The 24,818-nt window shown below is 46.4% G+C and overlaps 1 protein-coding gene across 1 annotated transcript in view; it reads left to right on the top strand.

The window, feature by feature from the left end:
• The window catches only part of LOC147605923 (phytochrome 1-like), a 55,514-nt gene extending 34,659 nt beyond the window's left edge, over positions 1-20,855 (top strand). Inside the window, exons 2-4 of the mRNA XM_086792591.1 lie at positions 2,122-2,938; positions 19,436-19,729; positions 19,864-20,855. Of these exons, the coding sequence (XP_086648717.1) occupies positions 2,122-2,938; positions 19,436-19,729; positions 19,864-20,077 (1,325 nt within the window). The 3' untranslated portion in view covers positions 20,078-20,855. The remainder of the gene's footprint in view (positions 1-2,121; positions 2,939-19,435; positions 19,730-19,863) is intronic.
• Positions 20,856-24,818: the final 3,963 nt, after the last annotated feature.

The raw sequence follows: 24,818 nt of genomic DNA, 5'->3' as shown, positions 1-24,818 counted from the left end.
ACGTGCAACCAAATATGGTGTAAAAAGCACCTGGAGACAAAATCCCAACGCACTGGAGTGCAATGCCAGGCAACCACAAGGTCTTGTGCAAATGTTTTGCCCCAAATACAAAGTTGCAAATAAAGTTTGCGCCCTCTTTCAAGAATTTATTGAGGAACAATCCACGGGCTCGCAAGCCAGGATCAATACATCAATGAATACAAAAGCAAACAAATATGCCGATGTAGAAATCCCAGTCATAGTTGATGTCGATGTTGAGGCACGAGATCCTGATGCCGAGCACACCACGGGGAAGACCCACAAGATCTCTCACCGGGCTAGCACCAGATCCAAATACAAGTCCAGATCTAAGTCCAGATCGAGATCCAAATCCAAATCCAATGAATCCCCAAGCTTGTAGGCAAGGTATACATGAGATTTCGTGAAGATGACGGAGTATAGGATGTTCAGCTGTAGTCATGTTGCCCAAATTGAAGTAGAAGCAACCCACAAGAAGGCTTGCATAGAGGGGTATGAACCAGGGCTTAGTCCATATGGTAGTGCGTTAGATGGCAGAACAGCGACACCTGCATAGCAGCAATCAGATGGTGCACAGAACACCCAGTTGCGGCATGATATTTGTTAGGTGTACAGTGCAGGCTGGCAGGGAGTCTAGCTGGTGGCGCTTGGTTCAGTAGACGGCAATGATGGCAGCAGCGTTCGTTGGCGGCGGCGCTGGCTTAGATGGCGCAGGCAGCACTTGGTCAGGCATAGGCGGGGCTGGTATAAAGCAGCGCACAACAGGCAGTGGCGTTTTGTTAGGCCAGTAGGTGGTGGCGGCATTGGCAGGAGCTGGCGGCCAGAAGACATAGGTGTGAGTTCAGCTGGCGTTGGAGGTGGTGGTTCTGTTGGCGCATCCAGGTGGCACTGTTCTTCAGATCAGGCGGCTAGCAGCGGCCTTGATAGGAAGTTGTACGGCAGTATGGAAGGCGCAACCTGATAGTATAGTCAACAGTCGGTGATGGTTGTTGATGAAGATGAGAGGTTCGCACTTGATGATGACTACCATGCCTTGAAGATGATGATCAATACTCCGCTTTTGTGATTCACGAAGATCGAGTGAGGTTAATTTTAGTTTTATAGTAGAGGAGGGGTCTTGCTTTTTGCCAAAAATCTAGTAAGGTTTTTGCTTTTCTTTTTCACTTTGCTTTTCCTCTTTTAACTTTTAATAATAAAATATTAGCTTTTATCAAAGTTCTTGTGCTTTGCTTTTCTGGCTTTAGGGCCTTGCTTTTTGGCCCTAGAGTTGTAGGTGACCTGCGAAGGATCCTAGAGGGTGCTGACCTGACGGTGCTCGGGCTCTGGGTCGTCGAAGATACCCACACGTTTTGAAAAAGTGGCTTTTTGCTTTTTGGTTCAGCTTAGTCTCCTCTTTCTAGTGGTGCTCCTAGCTCACAGTCAACACAATTTGACTTTTTGCTTTTCTTTGGCTTTTGACCAAAATTGGCTCTTTTTCATGTGCAAACCTTATGGTCCTTGTCCCCACGCCTTCTTCTACTCGTCTAATGTATGGGCAAGGGTTCGATCATGTGAATAAAGCTGGGAAGGCCAAATAGTTACAGGTGATGCAGACCAAGAGTGTGAAAATCCTTCACAAAGGGCTCTATTGAACAATGTAGGCTAGTAGGGTGCCAGGGTATCATTGGCAGGTTAGATGTACTCTACTGTGAGTCCCTTGTGATCTTGGGCTTGCCCATTACGTAGTATATGGATGGCCTTGAGGACCACACCCTTTGTGAAGAAGGTGGAGGTGGTGGGGCGGGGATCTGGTGGTGGGGGGTAGAGGTGGCTGATGGGGGTATGATGGAGGTGTTTGGGGAGGTGATAGGTGTGGGGGGCTGATGTTCTTGGAGTTTTCTCCAAGCCTCTTTGCAACCAAAAAAAAGTAATTGTGATCCATGAGTAAACTCTGTGTTAGCATGAAAAATGAAAAGCTACTTGCTGAAAGAAAAATAGAGGGTGGACGTACCACGTAGACCCTGTGTATAATATAGTAGGCAGAGAGAGAGAGAGAGAGAGAGAGAGAGAGCTTCATGTTTATGCAAATTTCTCTTCATGTTTATGCAAATGTTTGGCATACAGGTGAAGAGGAACAAAACATTGAGATCAAGCTGAAAACCTATGGCCATCAAGCTGAGATTGGGCCAGTTATCTTGATTGTTAATACATGTTCGAGTAGGGACTTTACTGAAAATGTGGTGGGGGTTTGTTTTGTCGGTCAGGATGTCACAAGGCAGAAAGTGGTCATGGATAAATTTACACGCATTCAGGGTGACTACAAGACCATAGTGCAGAACCCAAATCCTCTCATACCCCCAATTTTTGGTGCTGATGAGTTTGGTTACTGTTCTGAGTGGAATCCAGCCATGGAGAAGCTATCAGGTTGGAAACGAGAAGATGTGATTGGGAAGATGATGATAGGGGAAGTTTTTGGGACAGAGCTCACATGTTGCAGGCTCAGAGGTCAGGACGCCATGACGAAGTTCATGATAGTACTCAACACTACAATGGGTGGAAAGGACTCAGACAGGTTCCCTTTTGGCTTTTTTGATCGTGATGACAAGTATGTTGAGGCCCTCTTGATTGCACACAAGAGAACAGATGGTGATGGGGGGGTAACAGGGGTGTTTTGTTTTCTACACACGGCCAGTCCTGAGCTGCAGCAGGCTTTACAAGTCCAGAAGCAATCTGCAAGAATTGCTTTGGAAAGGCTCAAAGAAGTAGCTTACATGAAGCAAGAGATCAGGAATCCACTCTATGGGATTGTTTTCACTCGAAAGCTGATGGAGAGCATGAACCTCTCAGAGCAACAGAAGCAGATACTAGAAACAAGTGCTGTTTGCGAGAGACAGCTGCTGAAGATACTAGACGAGGATAGTTTTGAGAAGCTGGATCAAGGGTATGCCATCGCCTTTTAAATCTTTAATTTCATGTACAGGTCTTCATTCTCTTTGTTTGGAAAGCCCCATCTTTTTAATAAGTTATCACATTTTTTGATTGATGCAGTCAAGTAGGCTAGAGGCATAAATGCCTGAGGTTAAGGACATAGTGAGGTTTGATAGTGGATTAAGGTCTTTACCGAGATTTTCCTCCTATCTGAGGGGCTAGGGTTTGATGGAGGAGACCCAGGTGGGCTAGATCCCCCCTTTGCATTAGAGGGGGTTATGCCTGTAATGACCCTTAATAAAGTAGAGGAAAGGAAGGAGAAATGGCTCTGATTTCCTTGATGTCTCCGTAACCACGATAATGCACAATTGCATCACCCCAGATCACCCACGCTTAGACACAACACAGTGGTGAGTGGAAATAGGGGTGTGTATAAGCCTTGGGAGTTGGTTTCAGTTACCCTCGTCTGTGCAATTGGCACATGGAACAGGTGGTACAACCACTTAACTTCAAGGTAAGGTTGATGCCACTTCAGAGATCAGACCATGACCAAGCTATAGCGAGATGCTTGGCGTTATGGGACACCAGAGTTTGGGCAAGGCACATTGTTTGTGTAGGTCTAGCCTCAGGCTTGGAGGTGATCCAGATAGAGCTACGGCTGGGCGATGAGCTTGCCACCAGAGATTGGGCCATGACCAAAGGTATAGCGAGATGCTTGGTGTTATGTTGGTGTTATGGGACACCAGAGTTTGGGCAAGGCGCACTGTTTGTGTAGGTCTAGCCTCAGGCTTGGAGGTGACCCAGATAGAGCTACGGTTGGGCGGTGAGCTTGCCACCAGAGATTGGGCCATGACCAAAGGTATAGCGAGATGCTTGGTGTTATGGGACACCAGAGTTTGGGCAAGGCGCACGGTTGGGCGGTGAGCTTGCTAGCAACCTCTTCAATTCGATGTTTGAGGGTGTTCATGGAGTCAGGCCAAGTCTTTGGGAGCCCTACGGTTGTGCTTGTTTCATTGCTCCCCCCCCCCCCCCCCCCCCCCAGGTAGATCCTCTTGTAGTAGCAACTTGAGTGCCCACCTGAAGGCGGCTTGGTCTTCTGCCTGAAGGCGATACAATTATGGCCGCAAATGTCCCGGATGTTGCTGGGGAGCTTGCAGGGATTTGAACTTGCTTGTTTCATTGCTTCTCTCCAATTTGTTGTAATATTCTACAAAACTATTTTTTTTGTGCCGTTTATCATTATGATCTCTAGTTTACTATCTTTCATAACTATTTGGCCAAAGAGTTAACTTGCACATAGTCACCATCAAGTGAGTTGGTAAACTATTTTAGGCCACCAATATGTCAAGGCTCAAAGTATGTTCTTCAAGACATTATGCACCTAACCTATGCATGATACAACTATTCAAGTAGGGCTTACTTTCTTGCTTCATTGTGCCCAAACCCTGTATGAGTTATTGGCTCGTAAGTGTGCACGCCATACAAGGACTCCTCCCTAGGAATTAAGACCCAAGCAAGGCCTTGGCGATGGCTTGAGCGACACACTTGGACATGTTGGGCTCCAATGTATGGGACTCCGGGGTTTTGGCAAAGAATGTGATTGTTGTGTTGGTGTAGAATCTAGCTTGGGGATTCTCTGGACGGAGTTATGTTTGGGTGGTAAAAGCTGCTTGGGAGTTTTCAAGGGCCTGTCTGACAGCCCCACTTCCAGTGCTCTTTTAAAGTATAAATGGTAATTGGTAATCTGAATTAAGGATGTTTGTTAATATGACTTTACCCTCAAGTTGTCTAAACTGGTGTCTTGAGGGCTTGCACACCACCACTTCTGATATTGCGAAATTCTTATGCAAGATATGGACAGAAAAGCCCCCTAATCTGTTAATCTCAGGGATTTCATCAATCACAGGTTTTGTGTCACTCGTACCCATTTACATTTGTCTGATTTGGACTAGTCTTCTTTGTTCCGTTTCAGCCCTCAATGCATCAGGTCCATCATCATCGTGCACTCTCTTTGCCACAGGACGGTTGCCCCAACAAAACATGTACATGGGACGGTTGTCCAAAAATACATCATCACCACGGTGTGCATCATAGGAAGAGGGTAAAGGAGTTCAAAGCAGGTCACAAGGTCATCGAATTTGAGGCACATCATGGAGAGTATGATGCCTCTAAAGCTATGTAGTTCAAGTCTTAGTTTGTCATTGCATTCAGTGACGAGTTCTCCGAGAAGTCGAAGATTCAATATGTGAGCATGTGTCAAATCCCCAAGAATCTCCTTGTAGAGCAATCTCGAAACACGACTCGAAACTTGCAAAACAAAGCCAAACAGCGTGAAGGCGATGCAGGCCTAACTCACCACCCAACCATAACAGCCGTAGGCAAAACCCACAAGACTTGGTTGTCTCCACCGAGCCACGAGCTGAGCTAACCAGCAAGACGCACCGACCAATTTCTACTCCATGACGCCCCATACCGCCACGGAGCTACCCTCGCAGGCCTCGAGAGACTGCTGTCGACCTCGGTGCATGAAGCAGGTGCATGTCTGCACTAGATCAAGGGTCCTGACCGCAGAGCTCTCGCAAAGACTCGCGAGACTCTGACTAACTGACTGACCTTGGCCACCCTTTTATAGGCTCTTGGCCGGTCACTGGGTGTCCACACTTGGGTGCTCGCCCATCAGGGCGTCCTCACTTGGGCGCCCGCTTGTCAGTCTATTCCTGAGAGAGATCCTTGTCTCCACCGCGCAACGAATTCAGGGGTGCTAGCAGCGAAAGTAGCACTTCTTGCGCGGGGCAGGGTTCCTCACTCGGGGCCTCGCCCACGGATATCCGAACAAGAGACTAATCCATTGGTTCTTCCAAAACCGAACCCGGAAAAACTTCCCTCGCCCGGAAAGCACGGGCGATTTCTCCAGGATAATTTTTCTCTAACGTAGTCAAAAGCCTTAACTTACTGAACTGATGTGACCGAACCCGTAAGTCCCATAGTCAGATCAAGGAAAAGATTGCATTTGGATCATAGAGACCAACGCTTTTTTCCTCATTGAGAGGCACAGCCGTTGATTCTTTTCCATAGAACAATTTTTGTTCGGGATTTACTTCATCTATCGTACCATAACAGAATTGAGTCTCAATTTATCAGTCCAGCCTAACCCCATCTAGTCCCATGGATTAGCCAACCGCCCAACCATTGTAGTGATGGGATCCAATTAGGAATTTGGTTAGGTTTTGTCCCCGGTACCAGGGAAAAGAGTTCCCAGGCTCCCTAGCCGGATATTCATGCAAACTTAAAACTAGTCACATCACTTACACACCCAATATGAAATTGCCTTTTTTACAAATTGAGCTATCTTTAAAACAATCATTTAATGAAATCATAGTGTCACTGATCATAATCCTCAAAATCTCCGATTGAATCCTTATTTCCAAACATTCCTTCATCGGTGTACCTATGGCATCATTGGCAACCACAACGCTTACTACTTGTCCACTCAGGGACCTTTTCGATGGTTCCTAGCTCATAGTACTCGGCAATATATTCACATATCAAAATGGAATCTCCGTTGAAGATCAGCAAGATCAATCAACAGATCCATATAAAAGAACCATGGACTCATCCGTTGAGGACCAGCAAGGTCAATCAACCAGATCCATGCCCGAATTCAGAAAACAACTCTTACTCCTTATTCCAATATCTTCCACGACGCACGTGTGGGTATCTTCGGCGACCTAGAGCCCGAGCACCGTATGGTCAGCATCCTCTAGGATCCTTCGCAGGTCACCTAGCGCTTCACTCATAGGCCGCTTCCTTGGTCCCTTATTCATCGTGCCGGAAGCTCACCATTTTAATCGAACCGAGGCTGGGCAAGACCTCGGCCGACCTTGCTACGCGAGGCGTCCTTCATTGACTCTCCGTCAGCTGTTGTAACTTTATTAGATTAGGTCTCCACGACCTCATTCACAAGACGGTCAAAATGCTTCCCCAGTATTCTTGACATAAAACAGTCATTTTAAAAAAAGGTCATAAATACAGTTTCTATAGCGAACTCTCGTCTTTTTACATTGTTTCACATTAATCCTCATTTATTTCATCGGTATTCCCATTCTCATCACATTATAATCATTCACATCATATATCACATCTATTTCAATTTACATCACATCTCATTCATTCACATGACATCACATCTCCTTCATTCACATCCTGATTCACATGACATTACATCAATTCACGTCCATCACATCTCCTTCATTCACATCCTGATTCACATCACATTACATCAATTCACGTCCATCACATCCATTTACATCACATTCATTTACACCCATCACATCACATTCATTCATATCCATCACATTCATTCATATCCATCACATTCGTTCATTTATATCCACCACATACATTCTCATAACCATCCCATCACATATATTTTATCCACATCATATCTCATTCATACATATCCATCCAATCGTGCACCTGTATCTATCACTTCACATCTACATATATTCATGTCTCATCACATCACATTCTTTCGCATACACATCCACATCACATTCTTGCACATACATTCACATCCATTCTTTCATATACATCCACTCACATTCCATATCATTCATTTACATCCTGATTCACATGACATTACATCTCATCTATTCATTCACATTAATCTGATTCACATCACATCTCATCACATGTATTCACCTCACATCTCTTCACCTCTATTCACATCACATCCATTCATCCATCCATTCATTCACATCTATTTCATAGAATTTAAACGTAGAATTTAAGAGAATTCTAATTTTGATATAAAGATTCTTTACGCATCTATTATGCCTAAAATCAACTTCATTGGGAATAACATTTTTATAAAAATCCTTTTATGCATCTATTTATGCATAAATTCAAATTTAAGAAAATTTTTGAAATAAAAATAAATCTTTTATGCATCTTTCTATGCATAAAATCAATTTTAACGAAAATAACACTTTTGAAATAAAAATAAATCTTTTATGCATAGAATCAATTTTAATGAAAATAACACGTTTGAAATAAAAATAAATCTTTTATGCATCTTTTTATGCATAGAATCAATTTTAATGAAAATAACACTTTTGAAATAAAAATAAATCTTTTATGCATCTTTCTATGCATAGAATTAAATTCAATGAAAATAACACTTTTAAAATAAAACAATTTTCATTATGCATCTTTTTATGCATAGAAATTTAATTAAATGAAAACAATACTTTTATAATAAAATTTTTTATTATGCATCTTTTTATGCATAGAAATTAATTTTAATAATTAATATCAATGACATCCATGCATGTTCATAAGTGAATATGTACATGGAGTAAATTAGAATATTTCTTTTAGAATGCACAAACGGTGGGAATTACTCTTTTGGAATAATATAAAAATGAACTTTCTTTTTCATAAAATTCTAAAATTTTTTGCTATAACCTTCTTTGTATGGTTGATCATTTCTCATTTTTAACATTTTATTTTTAATTTAAATTAACCTCAATTAGATATAAAGGATTCTAGTCTATACGATTTTCAATTTTCAAGAGAGTAAACAATAAGAAAAGTTTAATTAATCTTTTTGTTAAACATTCTAGGATAAAGAAAGGCTGAATTGTAAAGAAGAGAAGGGGGAGGTCTTTTCATCAAGGTATAGCATTAGAATTTGTTTTAATCAACTATAAAACAAAAAAATCAAGAAAACCATAGATTTGAAATTTAAAAGTAAAAAAAATTTAGCTTACGTGGAGTTGTAAGCTTTCCTTTGGCTTGAGGGATTGAGGGTTTTACTCTTGTTTGAAGCAAGAGTGGCCACCAATTATTTTGGAGAGGATTAAGTCAAAAACAATTGAATTATCAAGAAAATTCAATGTAATTGGCTTTGGGTAGGAGTAGAGTAATAGTGCATAAACACTATTAACCTTTTACAAAGAGGGAGGCTTCTATTTATAGAAAAAAGTGAGCCTCTAACCAAGTAAATTGATTCTAGAAATTTTCAGATCAGTTTGGTCAATTTTTGATCATTTTTGAGTCAGTTTAGTTTACTTTTTGGATCTAGTTGAAACAGGAGAGAGGAGAGAGGAGAGATGAAAATATCTCATTACTTTTGAGTTTAAAACTCCTCCACACATGTGAAATAGGTGCCTCCTTCATGAAGAGAGATCCCCACACTGAGGTGTCAAAAATGTATCAGTTCTTCTAAATATCTCTTCTTTTTTAACTAATAAACCTTGTCCTTAGTCAACTCTTCATCTTATGTGAGCATTTACTCATTTTTGGAGGGATTTTCTTTTATTCTTCAATTTATCTCCTCTCTACATTTGGATTAATCTTATTGGTCCATAGGAACCTTAATTGGAGCATAATTCAAAAATTTTTGAAAATCTGGACCCTTAGGCTAAGGTCCTTTATACCTATTTTTAATTAATTCCAATTGCACATTGAAAAGTTCTTTTTGAATTTCTGTTTCAAGGGAAATCATTTTAGACACTAGGAGGATTTTTATTTCCAAAAATATCTTAATTTTGAATTACTTCTCCCTAGACATTTTCTTTTTTTTTTCCCCCGAGAAAAGATCCTTTCGTTAGTTATATAAAAACGCCTGTAGAGCTACAAAAGATCCTCTCCTGCTCTCAAGAAAAATAGAACAGAGAACAAAGCAAGGCAACGAGGGAGACTCTCCCTAGGTGCTGAAAAGTACAAGTATCCGTACAATGAACTGAGGGGCTATATCATACAATAGGAAGGGAGAAAAGCCAAACAGGTGGCCTGTAGTGCCAACGGGGGACCCCCCGTGTAGGGTATAGAAGGAGCCGCTGCGCCAGGTGGTGTGAAAGGCCTGCCTCATCCGAGTCGCCCCGGATGCGGTCATACTGTCCTCGCAGGGTGTGGATCAACTCCTGTCAAATCTCCCGAACAGTCTCTGCTGGTGGCTCCAGTCTCCCCTCAAAGGCCCTGAAACACCGGGTCCTCCAGGTGAACCAGATGGTGAGGCTGCTGAGGATCTCCCATCTTAGATCCCTCTCCTGTGTCCAGCTGGCGGACGAGAAATCCGGTGAAAGAACAAGGCAAGGCTGCCTCCTAATGAATCTGATGGCCTGGCTGTCTTGCTCTGTCTCATAGCCCATAGCAGGCCCTGACGAAGTCGACCAAGCAGCGGCACCCCACGTATACATACCCTCTGGAGAGAGGGGGACCAGAATACGCAGCATCCGCAGCCAAATCTGTTGCGCCTGAGGGCAGTCTCATAGGCAATGTCTCTGTGTCTCCATAGGGTGGCCGCATCGGACGCAGGCCGCCGGAAGACCGTTGTAGACAAGCCAGGTGCCAACTGCTGAGCCCTTGTGGGCGACCCCACTAGAAAGTCGAGATCCTGCGGGCTTGTCAACTAGTCCAGAGCCGGGCCCAAAAATCCTCCAGGAACTCCTGTGAGAGTCCCTGTAGCCGCCAGTGCCCCGCTGCAGCTGGAGAGGCCATCCTCCTCTCTGTCAAGATATGCCGCCCCAACCGAACAGTATACTGGAAAAAGGTGATCTCTGTGGCCTCAAGGGATGCATAAGGATCATGCCACTCGTACTCATCAGGGTCCCATTGGAGCCGGGCCAAGGGGCGCGTTGCATATGCCCATATGCGCCAATCCGGGAGCACCTCTGCAGGGTCTGGGTCAATATGCCACTTCCGAGAAGCGGCGGCCACTACCCGTATCCTCTGAAAGGTGCACTCTGCAACCAAAGGCGACTCCACCTCCACTCTCTGAAGTCTGCCCTCATCCTGAATCTCATATTAGAGGCATCTACCATCCTCAGTGCAAGCTCTGATAGCAATCAGGATCTCCAACTGTGTAAAGGCTTCCATCCACCGTGGGGCCACTAGCTCGAGAGGCGTGAACCACTCCTCTGTGAGTGCCTCCTGAATGTCATCCCTCATAATCAGCCCCCCTCTGAAGTGACTCAGCCTCTCCACCTGGATCTCCTCTGGGAGACTGCAGAAGGCCTGCCAGTCTCCAAAGCTACGTGCTGGGCGTGCCGCCAAAGGTCCCCAGGCTAGACGAGGCCGAGAACCCAGCATATGACCCTGCTCTGTGCGAACCGCTGGGCTCCAGATGAGCGGCTGTCTGGCCCGCTCCTCAACACAAGAAGGAGGTCTCTGAGAGAGCCCCGGTCTCAGCAGCTCCCAAGCTCTCAGGATGCTCAAGGCAAATCTGTCCTCCCATCCTCTACTGAGGCCTGTCCTCCTCATCTCTATGAAGATCCATCGAATCTCTGGTGCCCAAGTGTCCCCTGTTGGGGAAGCCTGAGCCTGCAGTCGCTGCAAAAGAAGCTCTTTCCAAGGCTCAGCGCTGCCTGGAAGCAGCCCCCGAACAATAAGCTTCCCCAATAAGGCTCTACTCTGATCGACTAGATCTATAATGCCCAAGCCTCCCTGGGCCAGCGGAAGTGTAATAACTGCCCAAGCAACCTTTGCCCGGGCTGGCTGACCGTCCCGCCCAGACCAAAGAAAGTTCCTGATCAGCCTCTGTACCTGGCTGATGCAAGAGCTCGAGAAGATCCAGCAAGACGTAATGTACCACATGGTCGCTAAAAGCACCTGATTTGCCACCACCACCCTCCCAGCCAAGGATAGCCGAGCTGTACTCCAATACAAGAGCTTCTTCCGAATGCTCAGAAGAAGCGGGGCAATCTGCTGCTCAGGTGACAAATCTAGTCCAATCTGGCATCCCAAATATCGCATTGCTGTGCCAGGAGGAATCCATCTAAAACCTGGGTCTGGGCTCCATGCCGGAGTGGGAGCGCTACTGATCCAAAAGGCCACTGTCTTGTGCCAATTGATCAATGCTCCCGAAGCTGCACTAAAAACCTGGAGCGACTACTCTGCCCAAAGAAGATTGGCCTCCTGGCCATGCAAGAATAAGCCCGTGTCGTCAGCACTCAGCATCGAGCAGGTCCTCCCCCCGGACTGGGAGCTGGAGTCCTCTCAAACCAACCTCCTCTGCCGTCAAATACATGCTCATAACCTCAGCAAAGAAGAGAAAAAGAAACGGGGCGAGAGGACACCCCTGACGGACTGATCTGGTCAGCTCAAAACTCGGCCCCCGTCCTCCTGCAATCAACACCTGGCTACGAGCTGTGGAATACAGAGCCGCCACCCCTCTAATCCAACCTGGCTCAAAGCCCATGCGAAGCATAGTGCCCTCTAAGAAACCCCAATCGACTCTATCGTATGCCTTCTCAAAATCGAGAAGCATCACGACCAAGTCCTCACCAAGAAATCTAGCTCGGGCCGTCGCCTCCCAGAAGGTGAAAATGTTGTCAAGGATACTACGCTCCTTGACGAATCCTGTCTGGGTAGCATGAATCAACTCCCCTGGGAAGGGTTGGATCCTCAAACTCAAGGCCTTTGCTAAGACCTTGTAGACAGTATTGAGGATCGTAATAGGTCTCCAATGCCGAATATCATCTGATACTCCCTCCCCCTTGGGGGGATAAGAAAGATCAAGCCCTCTGAAAAGCTCTGTGGCATCACCCCAGTGTCCAAAACATACTGAAAGCCCCTGCGGAGGCCTGGCCCCAAAAGGTCCCAATAGCGCATAAAAAAGGCCGGCATCAATCCGTCCTCCCCTGGGCAACTATGGCGCGGCAGGACCCTCAAGGCCTCAGCAAGCTCAACCTCTGAAAGACGCTCACCCAGAACTGTACGCATGCGATCTGTGACCCTCCTCTGCACATGGGCCCACACAGTCTGTCTGCAAGCATCCCGAGCCTCAGTGGCTGGCTCTGCTGAAAGCAGGTCTCTATAGAACCCAGTGGCAATGGCTCTGATCTCCCCGAGCTCAGTAGCTACCGATCCGTCCGGTCTCCCAAGCTGACGGACTCCTGTTCGAGCATGGCGGGGTCCAGTAATCTCAAAACTTATGTTTCAATGACGAGTGAAGCGAGCGAGCCTATCACTAAGCTGCGTCCACTCAGAGGCCTGGCGACGATAGTAAAACTCATGTCTCTGCTCCTCTGCCTCTCTAACCTCTTGGCGTGCCTGGCTCAGCTGGGACGCCACCCACTCACATGGAGGCTGCTGCTCCTGAAGGCGCTGAAGTGAAGCAAGGCTGCGTCTCAGCCGATGCTCCTGCTCGCGAGTCTCTCCCAGCCGTGTCAAAGCTGCAGCGTGCAGAAAAGAGCTAAGCTCGATGAGTCCCTGGGCACACTGGCCTGCTGCATCTTGGTCAGAGCACTGACTATCATGCCAAATCCTCTCAATGTCCTCAGCGAGACTAGGATCTGTGAGTACCCTCTCTGGGATCCTCAGCTGCAAGCTGGGCTCCCGTGTCCTCTCCTCAAGTGTCAAAATAACCGCATGGTCTGAAAATGAGGTGCCAGCGAGAATGCCAACGGAGCCCCCTCGCTCCCCTAACCAGTCGCCCACATAAAAGCGATCAATCCGTGATAGATTAGTCCCTCCCTGCCGGCGATCCGAGCGAGAGAAACTGAGACTGTCTTGAGAGCGGGAGAAGGCCCCATGCTGCCATGCATCAGTGATCCTCAGTGACATGATGCAAAATCCCTCCCAAGCTGCAAGCTCCGTGCCGTGCACTGTAACATGACTGCCTCCCACCCTATCGGCCGGGTCCTCAAGCATATTGAAGTCTCCCCCGACACAGCAATGTGCGGCCTCTGGCAATGCATCCGTAACCTGGGTCCAGAACTCTGCTCTGGCACTAGCATGGTTGGGCGCATAGACGTTGAGCATGCCCAAGAGCTCATCATGCATCCTCAGAATGACATACTGTGCTCTACCAGGCACAATGATCCCTCGATCCACAATGGCCGGCTGCCATACATCTGCAATGACCATGCATACTCCTCCCTGTCCACCCAAAGGGCCAAACCCTGCAGACCAAAAGGTGTCCCATCTACCAGGCGTCACCGAACCATATCTCCGGATCCTGCTCTCACCCAAGTGGTGCTCCTGCATCATCAAAATATTAATACTGCCACCAACCAGGCATCTCTGAAGCTCCTGTCTCAAGCAACCACGATAGCGTATATAATGTGCTCCACCAAGGCCCTGTACATTCCATGAGATGATGCTCATGGATGACTTGCTGATGTGGATGTTGTCTCAGCCGTACGGCGGGCCTTCGCAAGCGGCTTGGGTGGAGAATAGTTCCCATCCGAGCGGCTACGAATCTGCCCCCGGTGTGCTGCAAGAATCACGGATCAGGCGCCAGTGGGGCTGTGTCCCATGGCGACTGCCTCCCGCTCAGACAGAGCAACCTCGTGTATGCAGGGTTGCGTGCTAAGTCTGCCACTATGCGAACGACCAAATGACGAATCCCTGAGGCATCCACACTCCCGGGATCCAAGAAAAAATGAGCCAACTCCCATAGTCGGCCTATCACATCTGTCACCTCCAGATCGCTCACATGGTGAGAAAACTCAACTGCCTGAGTCTTCAAAGTGCTAAGAGCGAGCTCCAGAGTCCACTCCCAGTCGCATGGGCCACAGAGAGGGAATGAGAAGGCCACCGCTGAATCAAGTGCCTCCTCCCCGCGGGCCGGAGGTATCACTACATGAACTCTGATGGGTGCTGGCTCATGGGGACCCTCTGCTCCAAAAAGCCGTGTGGAGGAGTAATCGAAAGCCTCCGAGCGCTGTCTAGTGCCGAGGCGACTCAGCTGACTGCGGATAGATGATATCCGTGAAGCTCGAATCGGCATGGTAAGTCTCCTCTGCGGTGCTCGAGCAAGGTCGGTGCTCAGAGCCCTCCGGACTCAGGTGAACGCCAGGGGACTGCCAGGGCCTCCCGGGGAGCTGAGGCGGAGGAGGGGGGGGCAAGGGGGGTGGAGAAGGAGCCGCTGCCGAAACCGGAGCGAGGACGGGAGGAGGCGAAGGTGGAAGCGAGGCGGTGGGGGGGGACGGGGGTGGGGGGGTGAAGGAGGGGGTGCTGGCATCTCTTGGTCCTCAGTCGTCGCAGGGGTCTCCTCCTGGAGGGGAGCAAAGCTGTTCCTCACAGGAACCCAGTGATGCTGAGACTGTGGCTGCTGTTGCATCGGTCTCTGGGCGTGCTGCTGTGGTTGTCTCCCTCGACAGCGTCCCTGTCCAGGCTGCCACTCCGAGGTCTCTGTGGCCTGAGCAGGTGTCCCGGAGGCTGCCTGCCGAGCCGCATCTGTGGGCGGGCCATCAGGGGCCTGCTGTTGCGGTGAAGGTCGGGGTCTCCTGTGAGGGAAGGCCTTGGCCAGATGGCCGACCTGCCTGCAAATAAAGCACTGGTTCGGGAGCCCCGAGAACTCCACTCTCTGATCAATCCATCCCCCCCCCCCCCTATCCTAGGTAGCTGAATGACCTTCGGAAGGGAGGAGATGTCAGGAACCAAAACTCTGACCGAAGGTAGCCCAGCTGCTCTGGCCACCACTGAAGCTGCTATAAGCCAGTCTCTAGCACCGAATCCACCAATGCTCCTAGCCTAGAAAGGAGTGGAAGGTACTCACTGCGGAGTCCAAGGAAGCAAACTGTAACATGGAAAAGGCGCTCTCCCTGCTCGGCTGCTGCTGGGTCAAAGCCATGCTGCCAAGTTCTGAAGAATGCCCGAGCACCCGTGATGTCAAGGGGACTCATGGCTAGGACCTTGGCCACGCTCTGGGCTGTCTTGAACTTGATCTGGTAGTGTCCACGGCCCAGAAGCTGAACGTCTAGGATCTTGCCCACATCTGCAAGAAGGCGGGCCTGGGGAAGATCCCGGATCTCCCCTCTGCTGGGGCGAGTGCCGACTATACGACAGATGGTGGAATTTGCCTGAGGGGGCAGACGCGGGTGGGAATGGGGGGAGGGCGTGCAGTTAGCGCGAGCAGAGGGGGGGGGGAGCGAGAGCTTCAACGAGCTGAGTTCTCTAGACATTTTCTCTCTCCAGGCCAAAATAGATAGAAACAAGATCTGTTATTATTCTAAGGGGATTGAGTACAGGGGGAGAAACTGGACATCTCGAGGAGCTGGGAGGAATCTTACAATCCTAGCCTAGCTTGCCAATCAGCTTGCCTAGCTCCAAGATACCCCAAGCCTCGAAGCTAGTCTTGTGTACATGGTAGATACACTCTCTGCACATGACATACTTCCCTTCCTCTAAGAGCTCACTCCTGAGCTCAGTAAAAACGTAATCCCTCTAAAGGGTAGTCAATGTCTCCCATGTAGCGTCCTCCTCCACATGATCATTTCACTTGATCTTGTGTTTCGTGAGTAGCGTATGTTGCAATCGTCTTTCACGAAATCCAAGAACCTTTCTCAGTTTGTGTGGCACAAATGTCATATCCTCTACATCTGTGATTTCTTGAGGAGTAACTAACTTGTGTGCTCCACCCAGTACTTCCTTAAGTCTATTGACATGAAATATAGGATGAACTTTCACATGAGAAGGCAAATCCAATTCATATGCAACTGAACCAATCCGGCGTGTAATCCGAAATGGTCCGCAGTATCTAGGGGATAATTTTGGAGATCGTCTTGTTCGTAAAGTCTTGTAATCTTTCGGAAATCGTAAATACACCATTGTTCCTTCAGAGAACTCTCTTGGTGAACGATGTCTATTAGAATAAAATCTGTCTTTGTCTTGAGCGCTTCTAATAGATTCCTTCGCAACTTGTAACGTTTCCTGCATGTCTTGCAAAAAAGTACGCACTGCATCATGCTGAAGTCTTGAGAATCCCACGGTAATATGTGATCTGGGTTGAAATTCGTACATAAGCATAAAAGAACTAAAACCTGTACATGTATGCTTAGTACTGTTTTATGCAAATTCTATGTGAACAATATGGGGAAGAGCTTGGCTGAACCAAACCCTTCTCAAGAAGCTTATTCACCTGCTTCATGATCTCCTCTTTTTGGGATGCACTTACACGATAGGCTGGCCTATTAGGTGGTGAGCTACCCGGCACAAGATCAATGCGATGATCTTCCGATCGTACGGGTGGCGCATAAATAACAATCATTGTGCTCTTGCAAGAATTTCAGCCTATCATTATTAAGAGTGTTTACATGTACATGTACGGTTCGCGGGTGAGCGTCCCCTTACCCGGAACTACACATTGGTCAAGCAAGCATGAAAACAGCATGCAATTCCAATTGCAAGCAAGCACATAAAGATGCTATGCAATGCAGCATTGGTATGGACAATCCCCGTTCATGAGACTATACCAAAATAGACGTGCTCTAGGCAAGTACACGAGGTACGAGACCCAATGGAACACCAATCCACCTAGCATTTCCGGGCATGTACATGAGTCCCAACGGAAAGCCAAGTCCATAGTATCACATGGGTGGCATCAATCCCGAGCATATACAACTGCCATGGACACCAGTCCAATGTACATACATGATGAGAAAGCACGGGTGGATCAATTGGGTGGCCAAATGGTGACATCTCCTGGATTCTTGTCGAGGGCAAGCTCTGGCTAAATAACCCATGTCCCTGCAAGTGAAGCATTGGCCTGGCAGGCCTGCATACTCCACGTGTGGGTTGCCCTGGAGGCTAGGAATACATATACAATGCAGTATAGACTCCGGCTAGGCCACATAGTTGCGGAGGATGAAATCCCAGCTGCTCGCGCAAGGGCTGAGGCAGCAGAGGGAGAGGGGGGGGGGGGACTCCATCACTCTCATGATGGCACCACCAACCAATCACCGGGAGAAGAGGAAGGTACTCCTTCCTAAGGCTTGGGAAACAAACTGTCACTGGGAAGCCTGAAATGCTAGCTAGTGGGTTAGACGCTGGATCGAAGCTATGCTGCTACCGTGCAAAGAAGCCCTACGCCGTATGCAATGCAAGGGGGCTCAGTTGCGTGACACGGCCTGACGCCGATGGCGAGTCAAACTCCACCTGGTAGTATCTGTGCCCAGAGGGTGAATATCGGTGATCTTTGCAGGCTCGCCAATGAGGCTGGCCTGTAAAAGATCCCCGAGTTGTCCGCGTGTAGGACGGCTACCAACAAGTTTGCAGACCAAGGTGGAGGCCTTAAGTGAGTGGCGAGAACTTGAAGATCCGCTTAGGAGAATGAAATGCAGGCAATGGTAGCCTCGGTCGGGGATGATGGAGTGGCTGCCATGGAGTCCTCCTGAGGCCAAAGACCAGATAAGGCCAGGGCTTGCCGAATAAAGCAAAAACCCCCAGAAGCCTGGAAGGACCAGCCTGCATTGGAGGGGAAAAAGGAGAGAGGCGGAGGGCGGAAAAGAGGGGGGGGGTGGGAGGGCGGCTCAGAGAAAAAGATGGGAAAAAAAAGGAAAAAAGAAAAGAGAAGAGAAAAAGAAAAGAAAGAAATAAAAAAGAAAAGAAAAGAAAAGAAAGAAAAAAAAGAAAAAGAAAAAGAAAAAAAAGAGGGGGGGGGAGGGCGGCTTAGAGGAGAAGAAAAAGAAAAAAAGAAAAGATAAGATAAGAAAAAAAGAGAAGAAAAGAAAAGAAAAGAAAGAAAGAAATAAAAAAGAAAAGAAAAGAAAAAAGAAAAAAAGGGGGGGGGGGGAGCTCTGGAGTGAGCGCACGACTGTCAAGCGTTCTAATTCATGGCTCTTTGCATTAGACTAACGGGTATAAACCTAGCCATCTTAATGAATCGGTCCACAATGACCCAGATTGAAACATGTCCCCTGCTAGAGTCCGAGGTAGCCCAACTACAATATCCATAGAGATACTCTGTTACTTGTTATGTAGCTTACCCCCAACTGGAAGTCTGTCCTCCTTATTGAGCTGGCACTGTATACACTTCCGCACATAATCCTCCACATGGGATTTCATATGCAGCTAGTAAATCAGCCGGCCAACCAAGGCTAGGAATCATCCTTGTTTGCTTTTTTGCTTTTCATTTATGGGATTTTTGCTTGTGCTTTGTGTTGCTTTCTAGCTCTACACTTGTCAGAGTCAAGTAAGGTTGGATTTGAAATTTTGAAGGATCATGTTAGTAAGGTTGGATTTGAAGGATCATGTTTCAGAGATCTTGTATTTGATTGCAATTTTTCTACATATCTTACTGGTCCCATTGAGGCACTCTCTTTATAATTAGTTTCATTAGTCATGTCTTGTGACACCTTCATTCTTTCTTCCATGCAATCTGATACAACCCACACCGTCTCGTCTATTTGGACCGGATCCAGGGCATGCTTAGGTCAGTGGAGGTCAGACAGACTCCTTTTATAAGAATTGGGGTTATCTAAACTCCCCAGGGACACAAGGGGCACTCCACAAGAGCAGGATCTGAGGGACCAGGACTTCACAAAGCCATCCCGACCATCCAAGTTTCACTGAATCTCTAACTGCATTTGAACGTTTATTTAGTTGTAGGATTGGTTGATATGTTTATGCAGGGACCTTTTTAGTGGCTGGCTAGAATCAAATTTTGAGAGTGTTTTTTGCATGTGTCTTGGTGAGCTATGGAGTGGTGTTGATGGACTTGGCCAGCCATTTTCTAATGGTTTTTTGTTGTTTCCCTTTTCTAATGATCTTTTTCTGCCAGGAATATTGAGCTGGAGACTATGGAGTTCAGCATGGGCACAGTAATGGATGCTGTCATTAGCCAAGGTATGATCAGATCTCGAGAGAAGGGTCTACAATTTATTCGAGAATCTCCTGTAGAGGTAAAGAATACATGCCTGTTTGGGGATCAGCTACGGCTGCAGCAAGTGCTTGCTGACTTTCTTACAACAGCCGTGAGGTTTACATCTTCGTCTGATGGCTGGGTGGGGATCAAAGTGGTCCCCACTGTAAAGAACATTGGAGATGTCTTGCATGTTGTACATCTTGAGTTCAGGTTAGCCCTCTACATTCCAACCACTTGTTTGTGTCATTTAATTGGCCTAACACAAGGGCATGTGCATGCATGCACTTGTACACATTATAGGCTGGATCTGCTTTAGTGTCATGACCACTGGGTTTTTCGTTCAGGGTATCACATCCAGGGTCTGGCATCCCCGAGGATCTGGTCCAACAGATGTATGATCGGTCTCAGGAGATCACACAGGAGGGAATGGGGCTTAGCGTATCTCGGAAACTTGTGAAGTTGATGAACGGAGATGTGAACTATATCCGAGAGGCTGGACTGTGCCACTTCCTAGTACACGTGGAGCTTCCTCTTGTGCAAAGAGATGATGGAAACTAGAAGGTATTGTCCCTGTACAGGGGAAAAAGGGGTGGGGGGTGTGGGGGGGTGGATGTGCATCCGTGGATCCTGTTTTCTGTTTCATTTCAAGCACAATGATGATTCCTGCAAATCAAAGTTGGGCTGCTATATGTATACTTGGTGAACGCTAGGTGGGAGGTGGCAGAGGGGATGGTGGTCACTATGGACTTGGTTGTGCCCACAAAAAAGGACATATGGGTCGACACCGGTTTCTATGGGTAGTGAATGCAACATATAAGCTGTGGAGGTGGTGAATAACTGTAAAAAGTGAATTTAGTCTCAAGTGTCCATGAACGATGCACAAGACACATGGAGATTCAGCTTCAGAAGGCAGAGGTGTTGCAGGCAGGTTCGTTCGTTCGTTTGTATGCAGCTGTAGCATGAAGGATTCGTTTTTGTGACTAGTTGCAAAGAAATGCGCATTGTTACATGCACAAAAAGCACAACTACATGTGTGTATATTAATGTGATGAGCACTCATTTCGAGGTGTCTACAAGCTAGCAGAAGCTAAGATAGAATTTGTAAGTAATGCACATTTTATTAGATTGGCTTTAAATGAAAACTATAATGTGTAGATCTGGTGTTAGTCACACAGATTTGCAAGTGCTTGTATCATAATGCAGGAAGATCTTCCCAAGTAGGCCAATCAATCCATGTGGATGAAAGTCAACAGCATTAAGGTCACTCCAATCCTCAGTTTATTCTCTGCAGAACAGTGAATTACAGAGCATGTTTTCTTCTTTTCCATGGCATGAATCCTTCTATATACTCCTGCAATTGATGTCATCGACTGATATATCAATCGTTAAGGTTACTGTACGTTCGTTGGAATGACGGCATTTGTAGTATATATGTGGGCCCAGTTTAGGGGCTGTGCCAATGTTTTGCACAAAGGGAAGGTGGGCGAGAGAGAGAGAGAGAGAGAGAGTGAGAGAGAGAGAAATGAAATGAAATGAAATGATATAACGTCTTCAAAAGGCCAAAATGACCTATGAGACCAAAAAGGTTACAACAATTGGTGGATCTGATACAATGTCTGTGTAAGAAAAGCTAAAAACAACTAATTGAAACTGAAATAACTATGAGGAAAAGTATGTATAAAATATGAAAGCAATAAACTAGAAATGAAATGATAACAAGACTGAAAGACCAAAGGTTACCTTGAGATGAGTGTAGACAAGACACAAGCTTGATTGATTTCATTGATGTGACACCTACAATATATAGGTGAGAAGTACAAGATTGAGTAGACTGACTTATGGGATAAATGTAGAGATGCCACATGGCACTAGACTCAAGACACAAAGACTTAAGTGAAACTAGACTAGAAATAGTACACCTAGTGTGCACTTATTTCCAACACCCTCCTTAAGTGGACACTAGGAGGAAGACAAAAAGACAAGACTATGACATGACAAAAGATAAGACCAAGACAGAGAGACTAGACAAGGATTGAGAGACAAGCTAGAAGATAAGATGGACAAGACTAGAAGACAGTCATAAAGACTGATAGACTGAGAGACAAAAGATCCTGAGACACCCCTCCTCAAGTGATATCCTCATATGGGTTCACAAGGGTAGGGACAAGGTGGATCTAAAACAAGACACAGTCAGATTGATAGACAGACAGATAGACAACAGATAGACAGACAGACAAGACTAGATAGACAGAAGACTGACTGTAGACAAACAGATGGACCTTGAAGACAACCCCTCCTCAAGGGCAATCTCTGCCTCTTGGGTAGGGACAAGAGAGAGGTCAAAAAGCAAAAATGAGTAAGACACTAGAACCCCTTGACCTACATCATCGGTGGTCAAAGTGGTAGACAAGAAAGATGAAGTAATCAGAAAGCCCATTCCTCATCATGTGAGGAATGAACAGCAAGATCTGCTGATGTAGATGCTGCAGCAACATGTGCTGCGGCAGATGCAGGGGCTGATGTAGAGGTTTTAGAGTAGCAGTCCTTCTCCCGGTGATTATCACGGCCACAAATGGTGCATGGATGAGCCTTGAAGCAGTCCTTCTCCAAATGATTAGTTTTTCCACAATGGGTGCAAGGCTTTCTTACCTTAGATCCTCCTTTCTTTGCTAAAAATGCAGTGTCAGATACCTTTTGTTGTTTTGTTCTTTCCTCTTCTTGGAGAGCATTGATGATACCTTCAAGAGTAGGATTATTATGATACTTGAAGGTAGTGACAAGAGTAGCATAGGTGTCAGGTAAGCTTTTGAGAAGCACAGCAATAGCAATATCTTCGGAGATGGGGGACTTCACTGATGCAAGCTGAACCATAAGACTGTGAAAATAATTGACATGAGAGGCTATAGTAGCTCCCTCCTGCATATATAGATCAAAGAATGAGATCATAAGTGCAATCTTAGAGTTTTTAGAGCGGGGTCCAAAAAGGGTATCCAAAGTGATCCATGCTCGAGAAGCAGACTGTATGTCGGAGATGTGATGAATGTAATCATCTCCAAGACCGAGCAAGATGATAGCATAGGCTTTGTCATTCTTGGCAGTGGGAGCATAAGTGATAACTTGCTCAATGTCGGAATCTTCGGGAGTAGCATGATGAACAACATCCCACAGGCCTTCTTTCATAAGATGGCACTTGATTTTGATTTGCCAAGTATGAAAGTTGGACCCATTGAATTTGTCGATAGACATGAGAGAATGGGTAGAAGATGCCATGTGGGAAGGTCTTACCTCTTGCTAATGATGCAAGGGCAGTGTCTATTCCCTTACAAGAGAGAGTTCAGTTTTGAATTAATTTTGAGGAAAAATAGAACTGAAAATATTGAAGCATACCACTTTGGTTTTTTTCCTCAGGTCTTCCACCCTTTCAGGGGTAACCCGAGAGAGAGAGAGAGAGCTGCGAACAGAGATTTTTGCAAATAAAGAGAGATGTAGTACAGGGCCACGATACCTAGAGAGACCGGAGAGCGAGCAGCGGTGGAGAATTTGTTGCAGAACCTCGGGCAGCTCCTGGAGAAGTGCAGCCTGTTGAAGAAGATGGCGCAGAATTTCAGGAGCAGCACGGGGGCCAGGAGCAGGAGCAGATGTCGGGGCAGATACAGCGCAGAAAATAGCAGACAGAAATCTGCGCAGATAGGCAGCAGATGTAGAGGCTTGCGCAGTAAATGCCGGGGCAGAAATGTGAGCAGCTCCGGGAGAATGGCGGGCAGCAGTAGGGTAGTGGCAAGACTAGAGGAGCAAACCCTGCTCTGATACCATGTATAAAATATGAAAGCAATAAACTAGAAATGAAATGATAACAAGACTGAAAGACCAAAGGTTACCTTGAGATGAGTGTAGACAAGACACAAGCTTGATTGATTTCATTGATGTGACACCTACAATATATAGGTGAGAAGTACAAGATTGAGTAGACTGACTTATGGGATAAATGTAGAGATGCCACATGGCACTAGACTCAAGACACAGACTTAAGTGAAACTAGACTAGAAATAGTACACCTAGTGTGCACTTATTTCCAACAAAGTACGGTACTAGGAGCTCCTAATGGATAACATCTGGGAGGAAAACTCCAGCAACAAAGGTAAGCATCATACACATCACTATCCAAAGAAGTCTCTCATCGGTCGATTGCGGATATCCTCAATGTCCTCCATGGTGAGTACTCTGACTGGACGTCTCCCATGCCATGCTAGTATGGTCCTGATCCTCTGTTGTAGTCTCCGCCGGTGTCGAGATGGGCCTCTCATCTTGGGGCGCCTGGACCGCCCCAGCTCTATAGCCCGATCAATCAGTGTACCTCTAGTGCGGCTATACTTTGGGACTAGCTGCAATGCCTCCTGGCCTGACTGCTCAATCTCTGGTCGAAAGAAGTCTGTAATCTGCCTCTGTAGGTGTCTCTCCCTCTCTGATCCCCTCCCTCTCAAGAGACCCTCTCTATGTCTACGAAGCTCCAGCAAGTATAATCCGAGGCATCTCTGATCCTGGTATCTCATGACTCTAGAAAGTGGTCCGAAACCCTCTCTAAACAGGCAGTGAAAATGGCCTCGTATCTCATAACATACTGGACAGTGACATATGAGAGAGAGAGAGAGACTGACGCGAGGCCATGATTCAAAGCATGTAAAATGTGTAGTGCATGAGAGAAAATAAGCAAAGCTTTGTGAAGGTTTATGGATGTAAAAATGACCTATGAGACTCAGTATAGGCACCAACGTTGTTGAAGCACCAACGTTGTTGAAGTCTTAAACAAAAGGTTGGCAAGGATTGAAAAATAAAATAAAGCTAATTGTTAGCTTCTGGAGCTTCTTGGTCTAGAGACTTCAACGGAGGGTGCCCTTAAGTTTTAATAGGCTGTCCATTTGCCCGCCTTGTCTTACTTTTGAGTTAGGACACCTACATACTTCCTTTTTCACCCTTAATGAAGTTGGAAAATTGAAGAAAATAGCCATTAATTTTGTTTAAAACACTAGTACATCATTTTATGACTGGCTTTCTCTCAACTGAATATATTTGGCATTTAATTTCTTCGTGAGGATCTCTAACTGACTATTTTTAAAGTTTTCATTTGGCATTTTTCCAAGGCATACGGTTTGTTTTGGATGGGCCCCTTCCATCTAGAAGTATTACTTATTTGCTTGTCTTATAAATTTCTCCATTCTTCCATTGCACGAGGGGGACCTCCTTTGCTCACCCACAACTAGTTGCTCTCTCTCTCTCTCTCTCTCTTCTAAAATTAATTTCT

The sequence above is a fragment of the Cibotium barometz genome, chromosome 58 (assembly GCF_041138505.1).
Source record: "Cibotium barometz isolate CiBa-2024 chromosome 58, ASM4113850v1, whole genome shotgun sequence".
Taxonomy (NCBI): domain Eukaryota; kingdom Viridiplantae; phylum Streptophyta; class Polypodiopsida; order Cyatheales; family Cibotiaceae; genus Cibotium; species Cibotium barometz.
This window is presented reverse-complemented; position numbering and strand designations above follow the sequence as displayed.